General features: G+C 37.2%; 1 protein-coding gene across 3 annotated transcripts; it reads left to right on the plus strand.

Moving 5' to 3' along the window:
• The first annotated feature begins 8,039 nt into the window (after nucleotides 1–8,039).
• On the plus strand, nucleotides 8,040–11,850 carry LOC110296559 (trypsin-4). 3 transcript variants are annotated; one of them, XM_085839723.1, is made up of 5 exons: nucleotides 8,040–8,079; nucleotides 9,384–9,546; nucleotides 9,771–10,081; nucleotides 10,629–10,765; nucleotides 11,698–11,850. In XM_085839723.1, exons 3-5 carry the CDS (start codon nucleotides 9,952–9,954, stop codon nucleotides 11,848–11,850), a joined length of 420 nt encoding a protein of 139 aa, XP_085695849.1. In that variant the 5' UTR covers nucleotides 8,040–8,079; nucleotides 9,384–9,546; nucleotides 9,771–9,951. The 3 variants fall into 3 exon arrangements, with proteins under 3 accessions (XP_085695849.1, XP_021020921.1, XP_085695850.1); XM_021165262.2 differs by having other exon boundaries at nucleotides 9,828–10,081; XM_085839724.1 differs by having other exon boundaries at nucleotides 9,831–10,081.
• The last annotated feature ends 5,586 nt before the right edge of the window (nucleotides 11,851–17,436 follow it).

A 17,436-nucleotide genomic window follows, 5' to 3' on the forward strand; every position in this document is an offset into this window, starting at 1 on the left:
CCCTGGCATTCCCCTATATTGGGGCATATAAAGTTTGCAAGTCCAATGGGCCTCTCTTTCCAGTGATGGCCGACTAGGCCATCTTTCCATACATATGCAGCTAGAGACAAGAGCTCCGGGGTTCTGGTTAGTACATCATGTTGTTCCAACAATAGGGTTGCAGATCCCTTTAGCTCCTTGGGTACTTTCTCTAGCTTCTCCATTGGGAGCCCTGTGATACATCCAATAGCTGACTGTGAACATCCACTCCTGTGTTTGCTAGGCCCCGGCATCGTCTCACAAGAGACAGCTATATTTGGGTCCTTTCAGCAAAATCTTGCTAGTGTATGCAATGGTGTCAGCGTTTAGAAGCTGCTTATGGGATGGATCCCTGGATACGGCAGTCTCTAAATGGTCCATCCTTTCATCACAGCTACGAACTTTGTCTCTGTAACTCCTTCCCTGGGTGTTTTGTTCCCAATTCTAAGAAGGGGCACAGTGTCCACACTTTGGTCTTCATTCTTCTTGAGTTTCATGCGTTTAGCAAATTGTATCTTATATCTTGGGTATCCTAAGTTTTGGGCTAATATCCACTTATCAGTGAATACATATTGTGTGAGTTCTTTTGTGATTGTGTTACTTCACTCAAGATGATGCCCTCCAGGTCCATCCATTTGGCTAGGAATTTCATAAATTCATTCTTTTTAATAGCTGAGTAGTACTCCATTGTGTAAATGTACCATAATTTCTGTATCCATTCCTCTGTTGAGGGACATCTGGGTTCATTCCAGCTTCTGGCTATTATAAATAGGGCTGCTATGAACATAGTGGAGCATGTGTCCTTTTTACCGGTTGGGACATCTTCTGGAGGATTTTTTTTTAGATTTGGTGTTCTTAGCTTTGGTTTTCAAGTATTTAATTGCATATATTTGCATTGATGTTTATGAAGGAAGTTTGTCTGAAATTTTCTTTCATCGATGAGTCTGTATGGGTTAGGTGTCAGGATTACTGTGGCCTCACAGAATGAGTTTGGCAATGTTCCTTGGGTTTCTGTTTTGTGGAATAGTTTGAAGGTTATTGCTGTTAACTAGTATTTGAAAGCTGGTAGAATTCTGCACTAAAACCATCTGCCCCTGGGCCTTTTTTGGATGAGAGAATTTTGATGACTGCTTCTATTTCTGTGGGACTATTTATATTATATAAATAGGACTATTTATATTGTTTATCTGATCTTGATTTAACTTTGGTAACTGGAGTTTATCAAGAGAATTTTCCACTTTATTTGGATTTTCCAATTTAGTGGAGTACAAGCTTTTGAAGTAAGGCCTAAGGATTCTTTGGATTTTCTCACTGTCTGTTGCTACATCCATCCTTCATTTCTGAATTTGTTAATGTGGATACTGTCCCCCTGCCTTTTACTTAGTTTGACTAAGGATTTGTCTATTTGGTGAATTTCTCAGAGAACCAGCTCTAGGTTTTGTTGATTCTTAGTATCATTCTCTTTGTTTCTAATTGATTGATTTCAGCCTTGACTTTGACTATTTCCTGCCATCTACTCCTTTTGCCTGAGTTTGCTTCTTTTTGTTCTAGAGCTTTCAGGTGTGCTGTTAAGTTGCTGGTATAGAATCTCTCCAATATCTTTAATGAAAGCACACAGTGCTTACATCTTAGCACTGCTTTACATGTGTCCCATAGGTTTGGTATGCTGTGCCTTCATTTTCATTGAATCCTAGAACTTCTTTATTTCTTCCCTGAACCAGTAGTCATTGAGTACAGTGTTTTCTTTTTCTTTTATTTATTCTGTCTCCTATTATTTTTTTTCTTATTAGATATTTTCCTCATTTACATTTCAAATGCTATCCCCAACACCCCCTATATCCTCCCCCTGCCCTGCTCCCCAACCCACTTCCTGGCCCTGGCATTCCCCTGTACTGAGGCATATGATCTTCGCAAGACCAAGGGCCTCTCCTCCCACTGATGGCTGACTACGGCATCCTCTGCTACATATGCAGCTAAAGACACGAACTCTGGGAGGTACTGGTTAGTTCATATCGTTGTTCCTCCTATAGAGTTGAAGATCCCTTTAGCTCCTTGGGTACTTTCTCTAGCTCCTTCATTAGGGGCCCTGTGTTCCATCCAATAGATGACTGTGAGCATCCACTTCTGTATTTACCAGGCACTGGCATAGCCTCACAAGAGACAGCTATATCAGGGTCCTGTCAGCAAAAACTTGCTGGCATATGCAATAGTGTCTGAGTTTGGTAGTTGTATATGGGATGCATCCCCAGGTGGGGCAGTCTCTGGATGGTCCTTCTTTCCATCTCAGCTCTAAACTTTGTCTCTGTAACTCCTTCCATTGGCATTTTGTCCCCCATTCTAAGAAGGAGCCAAGTATCCACACTTTGGTCTTCCTTCTTGTTTTTCTTCTGTTTTGCAAATTGTATCTTGGGTATTCTAAGTTTCTGGGCTAATATCCACTTATCAGTGAGTACATATCATGTGTGTTCTTTTGTGATTGGGTTACCTCACTCAGGATGATATCCTCCAGATCCATCCACTTGCCTAAGAATTTCATGAATTCATTGTTTTTAATTGCTAAGTAGTACTCCATTGTGTAAATGTACCACATTTTCTGTATCCATTCCTCTGTTGAGGTACATCTGGGTTCTTTCCAGCTTCTGGCTATTATAAATAAGGCTGGTGTGAACATAGTGGAGCATGTGTTCTTATTACCAGTTGGAACATCCTCTGAATATATCCTCAGGAGAGGTATTGCTGGATCTTCTGGTAGTACTATGTCCAATTTTCTGAGGAACCTCCAGACTGACTTCCAGAGTGGATGTACAAGCTTGCAATCCCACCAGCAATGGAGGAGTGTTCCCCTTTCTCCACATCCTCACCAGCATCTGCTGTCACCTGAATTTTTGATCTTAGCCATTTTGATTGGTGTGAGATGGAATCTCAAGGTTGTTTTGATTTGAATTTCCCTGATGATTAAGGATGTTGAACATTTTTTCAGGTGTTTTTCAGCCATTCAGTATTCCTCAGTTGAGAATTCTTTGTTCAGCTCTGTACCCCATTTTTAATAGGGTTATTTGATTTTCTGGAGGCCAGCTTCTTGAGATATATATATATATATATATATATATATATATATATATATATATATACTTGATATTAGTCCCCTATCAGATTTAGGATTGGTAAAGATTTTTTCCTAATATGTTGGTTGCTGTCTTGTCTTATTGACAGTGTCCTTTGCCTTACAGAAGCTTTGCAATTTTATGAGGTCCCATTTGTTGATTCTCTATCTTACAGCACAAGCCATTGCTGTTCTGTTCAGGAATTTTTCCCCTGTGCCCATATCTTCGAGGCTTTTCCCCACTTTCTGCTCTATAAGTTTCAATGTCTCTGGCTTTATGTGGAGTTCCTTGATCCACTTAGACTTGAGCTTTGTGCAAGGAGATAAAAATGGATCAATTTGAATTCTTCTACATGATATCCAGTTGTGCCAGCACCATTTGTTGAAAATGGAGTACAGCGTTTTCAGTATCCATGAATCTGCAGTCTTTCTGTCTTGTTTCTGATGTCATTAATATCTAGCTTTAATCTATAGTGATCTGATAAGATGCAAGACATTATTTAAATATTTTTGTATCTGTTAAGGCTTGCTTTGTAACTGATTATATGGTCAATTTTGGAAAAGGTCTTTGAGGTGCTAAGAACAAGGTGAACTCCTTTGTGTTTGGGTGAACAGTTTTATAGATAATTTTTAGGTCCATCTGTTAATTCCTGTTACTTTGATGTTGTCAATTGTAGTGTGTGTGTGTGTGTGTGTGTGTGTGTGTGTGTGTGTTCCTTTGATCTTACTGGTATGAAATTATGTGTTTCTTCTTGGGTATATTTGAATGCATCTTGGGTTGAAGTTTTTATTCTTCTATCTTATGTAGGGGTGGATTAGTGGAATGATTTTCTTTAAATTTTGTATTCTCATGGAATATCTCCATCTATAATGACTGAACATTTTGCTAGGTATGGGCTGACATCTGTGGTCTCTTAGAGTCTGAAAGACATCTGCCCAGGCTCTTCTGTCTTTCAAATTCTATTTTGAGAATTCAGGTATACTTCTGAAAAGTCTGCCTTTATATGTTACTTGGCTTTTTTCCACTGAAGATTTTAATATTCTTTTGTTGTTCTTTACATTTAGTTTTATTATTATTATTATGTGATGGGAGGATTTTCTTGTTGGGGTCGATTTATTTGGTGTTCAGTAAGCTTCTTATACTTTTATAGGCATCTCTTTCTTTAGGTTAGGGATTTTTTTTCTATGATTTTGTTGATATTTTCTGAGCCTTTGAGTTTGGAGTCTTTTCCTCCTTCTTTTCTGATTACTCTTGGATTTGGTCTTTTCATAGGTCCCAAATTTCCTTGCTGTTTGTGTTAGAAACTTTTTGCTTCAGTATTTTCTTTGACAAATATATCGATATCTTCTTAGTTTCTATACTTGGGATTTTCTCTTTCATCTTTTGTGCCTAAAGTTCCTTATCTCTTTCTTAGGTTTTTCATCTCCAGTATTGTCTCATTTGTGCTTTCTTTATTGCTTACATTTCTATTTTCAGGTCTTGAACTCTTTTGTTTATTTCTTTTACTTGTTTAGTTTTATTTTTCTATAGTGCTTTATATTTATTCACTTATTGAGGGATTCTATTTGATTGCGTGTTTTACTGCACTTCTTAAAGAATTCATTCATTTCCTCCTTAAAGGCCTTTATCATCTTAGTAAGATTAGATTTAAAGCCATTTACTTGCAATTAGGTGTGTTAGGCTTTCCAGGACTTGCTGTAGTCTCTCTGGCTTTTGTCAGTTGTGTTCTTACTCTAGCCTTTATCCATCTGTTTTTTTCCTGGTGTTGTCAGATCTATTAGTCTCTGGTGAGGGGAGGCCTGTGTTGTTCAGGTGTAGTTGTTAATCTCTGATGTCAACAGGCCTCTGGGATTGCAAATGTAGCTCATTGTCCCTGGTGGCAGCAGGTTTCTAAGGATACATATAGAGGTGGTAGTCCCAATGGCTTCAGTCCTCCAGGAATACTGGTGTAATTGTGGCCCAGGAAATGGAGGGCAAAGGGGACAGGGAAGAACTCAGACCTGCTGGGTTTGTTCAATTCCAGGCAGGCAGGGCATTTGGGTAGGTGTCTCAGCTGGTTGTCTCTGGTAGCTGCAAGCCTCTGAGATTACAGGTAGAGGTTTTGACCAGAAGATGGGAGGGTTGCTAAAGAAACACCTGTAACTATCAGTCTACTATATTACTAAACTAGTAGACCCTAAACAATGAGAATTTCTCCAGGAATCTCATACTGGGAAAGGAAAATGTGTTGGCCTTAGGAGGCAAACTATCTTCCTATAAGAAATATCACACTTCTGTACTTGCCAGGCACTGGCATAGCCTCACAAAAGACAGCTATATCAGGGTCCTTTCAGCAAAATGCTGGCATGTGCAATAGTGTCTGCGTTTGGTGGCTGATTATGGGATTGACCCCTGGGTGGGGCAGTCTCTGGATAGTCCATCCTTTCGTCTTAGCTCCAAACTTTGTCTCTGTAACTCCTTCAATGGGTATTTTGTTCCCTATTCTAAGGAGGAATGAAGTATCCACACTTTGGTATTCCTTCTTCTTAATTTTCTTGTGTTTTGCAAATTGTATCTTGGGTATTCTAAGTTTCGGGGCTAATATCCCATCTATTAGATGGAACACAGGGCCCCCAATGGAGGAGCTAGAGAAAGTACCCAAGGAGCTGAAGGGGTCTGCAGCCCTATCAGTGGAACAACAATATGAACTAACCAGTACCCCAGAGCTCATGTCTCTAGCTGCATATATAGCAGAAGATGGCCTAGTCGGCCATCATTGGGAAGAGAGGCCTCTTGGTCTTGAAAACTTTATATGCCCTAGTACAGGGCTATGCCAGGGCCAAGAAGTGGGAATGGGTGGCTAGGGGAGCAGGGCGGTAGAGGGGGAGGGTATAGGGGAGTTTCGGGATAGCATTTGAAATGTAAATGAAGAAAATATCTAATAAAAATTGAAAGAAAAAAAGAAATACCACACAGTTTTTACAACTTTTCATGCCACTTTAGATGATGGGACGGAAACCCAGACAACGGTGTGTCGATGGTAACCAGAACTATAATACTGGAACTGCTTTGATGTGCATTATTGCAGCCCTCTGAATGAATTTCATTTTTAACTCAGGAGCCTAAGATGTATTAAGCTCTCTGTGAATCTCATTGTCCAACTTCCCAATGCAGATACATTGATAAATCTCCTTTTTATTCTCTCCATTGTTACCATGGTTCTTTTATGGGTTTATTGAGCATGTGTTGCTATACCAGACATGGGGCACATACTATGATCCCCGTATTCAATAATGCTGGAGACACCATCAAAAGAGCCGTTTCTGTAGAAAAATAATGATTCATCATAACTGCATTCTGAGTTTTTAAAGCTATAGCGAGGTATGGAAAAATCATATTTCTTCTAGTTATATATGTAAAAAAACTATGAACTGTGGCCTTTATACTTATATTCCTTATAACAAAAACTGATTCACCAAAATCTATATTTAACTATTCTTATATAACACATGTTCTCACATAAAATACAATAGATAAGTACCAGTTATTTCACATCCACTGTATGCTTTTACCCAGTATAGCAGTTAATTTATTGGTTAAAACTAATATATGTTAGCATGTAGGTAAAATGAACTCAAATCAATAAACTTGCCTAAACAGAACAAACACAAGATACTTTTGTTCTTAGAACCCTGACTTAGTCCATTAAATTGAACCCAAGCAATTGTTATGTCTTATAATAATTACCATTTTAAAGATTAAAAACAGTTAATGCCAGTTGGTATATTGTTTTCGATGTATGATGGTATGTATTTTATGTCAACTTGACAGGAGCTATGATTAACTTGAAAACAGTTCTCTCTGCATGTCTATAAAATATTTTCTAACTCTTGTTAATTGGAGTGAAAAGATTCACTTTAACTCTAAGCAGCACCATTTTTTTTTTGGTTGGGGTCTAGAATGTATAAGAACAGAGCTACCGAATTTGTCTTCCTCTCTTTGTATTTCTGACTCTGGATACAATGTGCCCATCAAACTCATGATTCTGGTAACATGCCTTCCTTACTACAATGGACAATATTTTCAAACTACAAACCAAAATAATTCTCTCTTTTTAAAGTTTCTTTAGTAAGTTATTGTGTCAAAGTAATGAAAAAAGTAATTGAGAGACCTTTTAGAAAGTAAAATTAAAAATGCCAACCATTTCTCATATTTCCCTGGTAGAGAAATATAATCTGCATTCTTTTATCTCAACCTGTAGAGTGAGATACAACCACATATCCTCGCCCACATTCCACCAAGGTGGAATCAGGGTTATGCACACTAAATATTTGTTATAGAAGAGCCTACATATGTTTCTTATGATAAATTAGAAAGATCAAGTGAAATTAAGAACATAAGGGCTTGGGTCAAAGCACACTGGAATAAATAGAAGAGTTTTGAAAGTGAAAAAGTAAATTATCTCAACAAGGAAAAGAATCCTATTGCCTTAGGTCGTTCAGGTTGCCATGATTTAAAAAAAAAAATCACAGCTTCAAAACATAAGTACATTTCTCATTAGTCTTCACTATCAACTACAGTTACAATGTATCAAAACTACAAATTCAAAAGGCCCGTCTGAGACACAAAGCAGTGTCCTTTAATCTTTCTCCACTGTTCTTTCCTGCTATGGAAACATATTACCACCAGCTGCAGTTGTTCCTTCCATTCCCATAACCTTTAGAGAATACTGGGGGAAACAATGATGTGGAAACTTGGTGCTGAATCATCTTCCACCAATCACAGAACAGAATTGTAAGTTTGATTTTGTGTGTGTTCAATGAAATCACCTTTTTTTGTTTGTTTGTTTTTCACCATTGATACCAAAAACTCAAGGTATAAATAGCTGTAAAGGAAAAGCGTTTATCCTAGTGCCCACTTCAGACACACTGAAAAACTATGAAGATCATCTTCTTCTTCACTTTTCTGGGAGCTGCTGGTGAGTCTTTCAAAGAACATTTCATCAGATGTGTATTATACATATAAGTTTGTGTTTAGTGAGTGGGAAAACAGTAACTAAGTAAATATTCCATGTGCAAGGGGCTAAAAGCTGGCAGTCAACACTATTTGCTACATTTATGTATTCTATAGCTTAGTAGATGAAAAGAAACAAACAGTGCAAATGAACCTAATGGGCATCCTGACATTTGTGTGAAGAAGTATAAATAATTGGAATTATTTTCTGCTCCAAGGAAAAGATGTAAATATTAAATTCTAATTATGTGGAAGATGAAACTCTGCTTATTTATATGAAGTTATCATAATTAGAAGAGATAGGGTATTTTTCATGGGTAAAAACTTTAGGTTCTACTCACAAAATCTTTACTAACAAAATCAGTCCTATATCAGTGTTGCTGAATACTGAAAAACAGGAAAAATGATCTTTTCTAGGGTAATACAACTAAATTTAAAACTAAATTTTCATAATTAAAATGGGTTTCAATTTGTAAAGTTTCTCATGTTTGGAAATTTCAACCACTATTTTTAAATATTACAATGTTCAGCTCATACAGATTTATTATGGTCTTTAGAATTATATTAAATATTGAGGGTAGTTATAATCATTATAAATTATGTACATGTATTGAATTTAGTAATAATAAAAATACTAGGACAAACTCTTGAGGAATCAGTGTATGAAAAATGCTAAATACATTAATATATGTCCAACAGATAACTGAAATAACAGGCAAGTTTTCGTAAGAAAAACATAGAATTGTGGTTAAATGATTTACACCAATTGTATTCAACAAATTAACTCAGTCACTCATTTGTATGTGTTAGGTATTTAAAAAATTAAAGATAAATTTAAAAGTCCATTGAATGTGATGAAAAAATGTTCCTTTGAATAAATAGCTTGCCTCTAAGCCTTGGGAACCAAGAAAGATACTGGGACCCTGTACCAAACAGATAAATTAAACACTTGAAAGTAGTTTTTGCTCTCCAGGGACCACTATGCTACACATAATCACACACACACACACACACACACACACACACACACACACACACACACCACAAACAGAGAGAGAAAATAAATAATTTTTAATTTTAGATTTGATTCATAGCAATATCAAGAGAGTATATGCTGATATTAGAAAATGATAACTTTCAAGAGACTACAAGCATATTTTACCCAACAGGAGGATATGTGTCATTTCTGGTTGGTCTGTACAAACTTCATTTGGAAGACCCATTGTGAGACAAGTCTTCTTATGCTAAATATGCAAAACTCTCCCCCAGTTGCTCTCCCTGCTAACAGTGATGACAAGATTGTTGGAGGCTACACATGTCCGAAGCATTCGGTTCCTTACCAGGTGTCTCTGCATGATGGCATTAGCCATCAGTGTGGTGGATCCCTTATCAGTGATCAGTGGGTACTGTCTGCTGCTCACTGCTACAAAAGGTAATGAAACAATACTCAAATTTCTATGCTCTACAGTCATTCTGTCCTCCAGTATCACCTTAAGGGCATGGTCCTTTGTGAATCTGTATGGGCAGGACACACGTGATGGAATGCTCTATCCTGAACATTGGTTGTAAGGCACAATACACCTTAACTTCATAGCCCTGACAGTACTGGATGCTTTAAGAAAATGATGTCTGTGTTTTTATGTTCAGAACTTTCAGTTTGGTAAAGAAAAACCTCTACAGGGATATTTAGAAATCTTTTATCTTTTAATGCAGAAGACTCCAGGTTCGCCTTGGTGAACACAATATTGATGTCCTTGAGGGTGGTGAGCAATTTATTGATGCAGAAAAGATCATTCGACACCCCGAGTATAACAAGGACACTGTGGACAATGACATCATGCTGATTAAATTGAAGTCACCTGCCATCCTTAACTCCCAAGTATCCACAGTTTCTCTGCCCAGATCCTGTGCATCTACAAATGCTCAGTGCCTTGTTTCTGGCTGGGGAAATACTGTGAGCATTGGTGGTAAGTGTCAATGGAACTTTTCCATGTGTAAAAGTATGAGAGTATGTAAAATGTATGTTGGTTGTCAACATGACAAAATTGTCACTGTGAGAGATACTTGTAAACGTTTTAAACAAAGACAATCTAGGAATGTATAATTTGTAGGCCAGAACATTGCTTCACTGAGACCATGGGGGAAAACCAATAGCATTTGAAATGTGAATGAAGAAAATATCTAATAATAATGTTTAAAAAACATGAGCTATTAGCAAGATGCTAAAGTATTTAGCTGGTGAGGTCAGTTATATGAGGGAATGAAAACTCAAGTGAAAAACAGAAGAGAAGCTTGGGATTTGTTGTTCCCTGAGGAATCTATCTCATGGAGGAAATACTAAAATATTTGAAAATCCAAAAGCCAACAATGTATTGTAAAAAAGGACAGCTTATTAAAACTATTGGAGGAAATGTTCTAAAAGAAAAATATGCTTAAATTATGATGTTTGGCAAATAGAATTAGAAATTTCAGGGAAGATATTGAGTGACCTTGCCTTCTTTTTTCTCTCAACAGGAAAATACCCAGCACTCCTTCAATGTCTGGAAGCTCCTGTCCTCTCTGCCAGTTCTTGCAAAAAATCCTACCCAGGCCAGATTACCAGCAATATGTTCTGCCTGGGATTCCTGGAGGGTGGAAAGGACTCCTGTGATGTGAGTGTTCTTTGATTCTTTCTACAAATGATTGTTCTTTGACTCTTTCTACAGCTCCCTCTCCCTCTCCCCCTCCCCCTTCCCCTCCCTCTGTGTTTTTATGTTCAGAACTTTCAGTTTGGTAAAGAAAAACCTCTACAGGGATATTTAGAAATCTTTTATCTTTTAATGCAGAAGACTCCAGGTTCGCCTTGGTGAACACAATATTGATGTCCTTGAGGGTGGTGAGCAATTTATTGATGCAGAAAAGATCATTCGACACCCCGAGTATAACAAGGACACCCCCTCCCCCTCCCCCTCCCCTCCCTCTCCCCCTCCCTCTCCCCTCTCCTCTCCCCCTCCCTCCCTCTCCCTCTCCCTCTCCCTCTCCCCTCTCCCCTCTCCCCTCTCCCCTCTCTCTCTCTCTCTCTCTCTCTCTCTCTCTCTCTCTCTCTCTCTCTCTGTCCCTCTGTCTGTCTATTTTTCACTCCATCAGTATCCTTCTCCTTGGCTGAGAACCATGTACATCTGTCTGGAAGAATTCCCATGGGATGAGATAAGTCCTATGAGTAAAAACAGGTTTTCTCACTGTAATATTCATGGAAAACCTCAAATTTGAACTATGTACAAAAGATGGTATGTAAACAGTACATGGTACCAAACTTCTGAGAAGCTGATTTATAGCATGTGACCACTCTTGAAAGACAGCAAAAAGAACAGCAAGAAATATCGCCAGCCTTTATCTTTACCTGACCTTTGTCAACTAAGGAAACATGAGCTTATAGAGACAATATTAAAAATAAGGGGAAAATTGCAATTAACTGTGCAGGAAGTCTTCATTGCTTCAGTGTCAGTATCTGTTATTTTGGCTCCATGAAAACAGGAAAACATTGTGGAGTCCATTCTCACACCTCAACATAAACATATTGTAATCTTATTTTCTTTCTGACCAGGGTGATTCTTCTGGTGGACCTGTGGTCTGCAATGGAGAGATCCAGGGTATTGTCTCCTGGGGTTCAGTCTGTGCAATGAGAGGGAAGCCTGGTGTTTACACCAAAGTCTGCAACTACCTAAGCTGGATTCAGGAGACCATGGCGAACAACTGATTTCTCTTGCCTTCCATAAATCATCTATTTCTTATCCATTTCTCTTTCTTCTTATCCCTGAAATGAGGTTGAAATAAATACATTTCTGCTGCTCTACATCTAATAACATTTTGCTCTTGTATTCTATGATTTACCATTCTTTTAAAATTGGTTGATAAATGAGAACATAATTATAGAGTTGAATATTCTAAATAATTCAACATTCATATAACAATAAGAATTTTCTCATATTTTTCTATGTTCTGTGATGTATGGTGAATACATTAGTAAAGTGCTTGCATTAGCATTATATTTTTACAGGATAATTATAATAATTTATTAATAGGTCAAATATATTTTGTTTTAAAATATAGCTATCAAACACATATGTTTAAACTTCCTTCATGGTACATTGCGTATTTCTAACTTAAAATAGATAGCATGAAATTGTTATTTATTGATAGCTTATCAATTGATATGAAACTGCTATCTATTTTACCAATCAGCAACTTATCTAAGTGCTTGAAAAACTGAAATTCACCATGGATATTTCTGATGCCTGGTGTCTTGCATGTCCTAAAACTTAGTGCTATGTCTTCCTTATATTTTTAATATTTTTAATTTTATTGCTAATCTTTTAAAATCTAAGAATCTCTATTGTGCTTAGTGACTGAAAACTACAAATGAAGTATTTTTTAGGATGTATTTTTTTCACTTCCATATCTGTGTGTACATATGTGAAGGTGTATACAGTTTAGCAAGGTGCCTGTAGAGAAAAGAGCTGTTAGAGACCTTTGTTCTACAGTATAGGGATTTCAGAGATGCCTAACAGAACTTCTGGGAACCAAATCTCAGTCCTTTATAAGAATAGTATATGCTCTTTTCCTCTGAACCATTTCTAAAGCTCTTGAGGAATTATTTTTAAATACATATTTGTCCTAAGTTTTGGCCACTGAGTTACCTCTCCTCACTTAAACACCAAATCAAGACCAGATTGTACATAAATTAAAGCTATATGCAAGCAAATATGAGTCATTTAAGTTTCACAATTCAGGTCCTCCCCTCTATTATCATATTTCCCTGGGAACAGAGATAGCATCTGTGTTTTAGCACAGCTTGCAGAATGAGAAACAACCACATTTCCTCACCTGCTTTCCACCAATCATCATTTGATCGTGGATCACCAAACCAAATATCTGCTGAAGAAGATCCTGCAAATGCTACCTGTGATTAACCAGAATGATAAAGGAAAATTAAGGACACAATGGACTTGAGTCAATGCAGAGTGGAATAAACGGAATAGTGGAAGGGTTTAGAAACAAAAACTATATCCTCAGAGTCAAGGGAAAGAAGCATAGTGCATTGGGCAGCTCAGGCTGCTATGATTAGAAGGAAATTCAGACCCCAGCTTCAAAACAAAAGTAATCTTCTCATGAGTCTTCACTATCAGACAATTTTCAATGAGGGGAGGTGAAATTCCAATAGATCAAAAGCACAAGTGCAAAAATCCCCTCTGAGACAGACACAAAGCAAGTTCAGCTGCCTATGAAGCTCCTGAAAGAGCTCACAAAGAATTACACACTTCCAAAATGCAGTGGTCCAAGAAAGATGTTTCCATGACAAAATGGAGGAAATGGATAGAAAGGAAAGAATGGACTAAAGCAAAAACACTTGACTCTGAAGCATAAGCACTAAATCATGAGACTATTTGTGAAGTGTCCAGAGCAGATGATGCCATCATCTGAGCTCCAAGATTTAAACAACCCAACCTGTGGCCATATGACCACAGTCCGTACTCTCTCTCTCTCTCTCCCAGAAAGATGCAACTCAAAGCTACATGCTTTTCTTGACAAATGCACTATATCTTTGGCACCTCTGAGACTGTAGGTTTATCACTGCAACATGGGCTTCAATCACAGCCTCATGCAGAACTTGTTCACAAGTTCCCTTAATGAAGACCGATCCTTTTACATCTTAGCTGAAATGCCAGGATTTTCCTAATTATCTAGACGACAGTTTCCATAACTCTAGAACACTTAGATTCTTCATTCCTGCAATGCCAGTACCTCTTAGACAAACAGTTTTTCTTCCAACATAAGAAGAAACATGGTCCTTTTTGGTCTATCACTGAAGTAGTTTCTGGGCAATTGAATTCATAGAAATTCATGTCTAACACAATTCTACTCTCCCTTTTGCTCCCGTTTCTCACTATAAACACTGTATACACTGTGAGTATCCTCCTGAAGTTCCTCTCAAGTGTCTCCCCACAAACCCTTAAATTACCAAGGAAAATATCATTCTTTCTTCTTTGAGACATTGGCCTAATCACTGATCAGTTAGAAAGTAATTGTGCAAGGAATATAAAACTATATTCATAGTTACCCAATCTTGCATGATAAACTTCTAATCCTAAGTAATACAAAGTAGTAATATGTAATTGGCACTACTATTAGCCATGAGGTTCAGAAGAATATCACTTTTATTAGTCATATGTTAGCCTAAAGCATTGTCCAAAGAGTTTGTGTCTGCATCAAAGAAATCATAAAAAATGTCATGGTCAAATTTTGTAACTCTATGAGGATTACTTGACATAAAAACTTAAGGGGGGTGGGGAAAATAACCTGGGCCCTTGGTTTGTGAGTCTAACATTATGTGGCTTGATTTAACTGTGCAGTAAACCATGGAGGAAAAACTGGTGGCAAAGAAGAATCGGTGTTTCATACAGTCAGAATACAAAGACTAACAAGATACTGGGGCTAAACATAACATACAGAGTCACTAGCCTGTTTGCAACTTTCTCCCACTCAAACCCACCTACCAAATTAGTGCCACTAACTGAAGATCAAGTTCAACACATGAAACCATGAGCCATATTTTATAGTTTAGTCCATGTGAACAGGATACTTCTCTTGATTTGGGTCCACTCAAGCCTTCACATTTACTCTCTATACACTTCCATATTGCTGGTATTTCCACTTTTTAAATCTCTCCTTTGTTATAAGTTTCACCAACACAGATGAGCTGTACCGATAAGGGATTGCTACAAGTATTATGAATGCATGTGCTTGTCTAGCCTGCCAGGTTTTCCTTTGAAATCTGTGTGGAAGCACCACCCTTCACATTTCTCCTCTTGCATTTTGTATGAAGGTAAAACTATCATCAAATGAATGACATCAAATTTTGCCAACAACTTCAGCTATGTCTAGGCTTACATGGATGGAGTCTGCAAACCCTGAGAATCTGAGTAGTCAAATATTGTAAAATCATACTTAAGGAGACAATTTCCTAGGTGGCTGTGACTGTGCTATGTGTCTAGAGGCACTATTTATCCAGGGACATTCAGGTAAGTTTACCACCTCCAAGTCTTAATATTCTGGTATCATATGGTTAAGTTCCAAGATGTACTAATGACATTTTTCCTTTTGTGCTAGTGTAATGCATATGAAGGGTTTTGTTATATCTAATATTTTCTGAAAAAAGAACTTCCTAAGCACAAATATTATACAAACATCTCTAACCAGACTAAAAACATCTTATTCATTCTGTTCTGATTTTCTTTTATAACTATATAATTATAAATTTCCAACACAGCCAGCCACCAAGTGTTAAGATATTCACCATTTAGACATGTTTTTTTTTTTTTTGTAGAATAGAGGATGCACATCTTTATCTCATCTATACACAGCATGCTTATTACACTTTATATGCCCAGTCTTCAATGTCAGTATTTTTATTAGCAATATGTATTCTAATGTGCTCCCATAAGATTTGTCTATTTATTGAGCTTATAACATCCTGTAGTTTGCATTATTTTCTTCTCTAAAACTTGCAAATTCTTCCTGCAAATGTTTAAAAGCCTCAGAGGAAGGTTTATCACAATAATGAATACATCTCTCATAAACCAATTTCAGTGTTACAATTTCCTTATGTGTGAAAAAATACTGAAGAAGGAAGATTAATTTTGACTTTTATGTCAGTAAATTTAGCCCATCATGATGAGCTTCATAGCATTTTGATGACAGTACAGTGTTCTGGATAGTCTCTACTTCATAGCACATAGAAAGGAAAAATTGGCAAAGGACTCAGGAATTTAAAGGCATACCTCTAATCAGTCATTTTCTCCAATCACATCTTTCCCAAATATCCTCCTCTTTCCATAGTAATTCTACCACTGGGGGACCAATTAGGTTTTCACATGACCCCCTCCCACACACACACACAACGGTATTTCATACTCTACCCAAAAATGCTATTGAAACTGAGAACTCTAGAAATATAACTAGGGATAAAAAGAAGACTAAACAAATAAATGAACACTCGCCAAGGGAAATATCTGATGCAGTTTTGGATCCTGTGACGTACATTCAATATCACAATTTGATGAATAATATGATAACAGAAATATCTAAAAATCCAAATGGACACAATGTTGCTTATCTTACACACATATCAAAAGTGACCCATAATCGACAAATACAAAGATTTTCCACACTGAGTCTTAGTGTGACTTTTCCATATTGTGCTTTGTCTGACCATTTAAAATAAAAGACCATTTTCTTCTACCACTAAAACATCTGTGGACAGCCCAAACAATATGCATATGAAGAAAGAAAATGTTCAAGATTAATAGAAATCATAGCAGTAACATGCCCCCCACCCCATAAATCGACTGTTCCTCATCAAGGTAGAAACTAAAATATCTGTTTTGCATCACTAAAGGTTAAAGGGTTCAAATGAACAGTGTGTCCACAACACAGACACTGGGAAAGAGTATGGGTAAGAGGAACCAGAGTATTTTAAACATAACACATAAGGATATATATAGTGGCCAGCTATTTAGTCTCAGATACTTGGAGAGACAAGGAAACATGCAATTTTGATCTGAAGAATCTGAAGAAGAGTATTGTGAGATAGTAATTATAATCACCAACAAATTTAACACCAAGAATCATGATCACCTTCAATTTCTATGACAAAACAAGGTAATAGGTTTATTACCCTTGTAGGTGGTGAGTAAGGAAAGATACTAAAAAGATATCAGACTCTGGATTCTGAACCAAAATATGTTGGCAATTAATATGGAAGCAATGTAGATGGTGGTCCTTTCATCCAAAGGTGTAGGGAAGGACAGAAGAATGGAGAGGTTATAAAATTATATTGTTAGAACTCAGGGAGAAATTAAGGCATTCTGATGAAACACCTGGCTCTATCAATGTACCAGACTACTGAAACAATAGAACAAAACCAGTGAGAATTCTCTCAGGAATCTCATATCGGCAGAATGAAAAGATACCAGCCAGAGTAGGGAACCTGTCTTCCTAAGAGAAATAGCACACTGCTCTTACAACTTGTCAGACTACCATAGAGGAGGAAATTGAAGCCCAGAAAATGATGGGTCAGTGGTGAACAGGGCTATACAGTGAAAGGAACTGCTTTGATATACACAATTTTGCCCTCTGTTTAAACGTGAATCTCAATTCAGAAACTTGATGATGATGTTAAGGTTTTCTATGGATCTCATTGTTCCTCTTCCCAATGTGGCTGCATCGATAAATCTCCTTTTCTGCTTTCTACTGTTAACATTTTGTTAATTGGCATATTGAGCAT

Source organism: Mus caroli, unplaced genomic scaffold (genome assembly GCF_978045245.1).
Source record: "Mus caroli unplaced genomic scaffold, Mus_caroli_1 scaffold_7, whole genome shotgun sequence".
Classification (NCBI taxonomy): domain Eukaryota; kingdom Metazoa; phylum Chordata; class Mammalia; order Rodentia; family Muridae; genus Mus; species Mus caroli.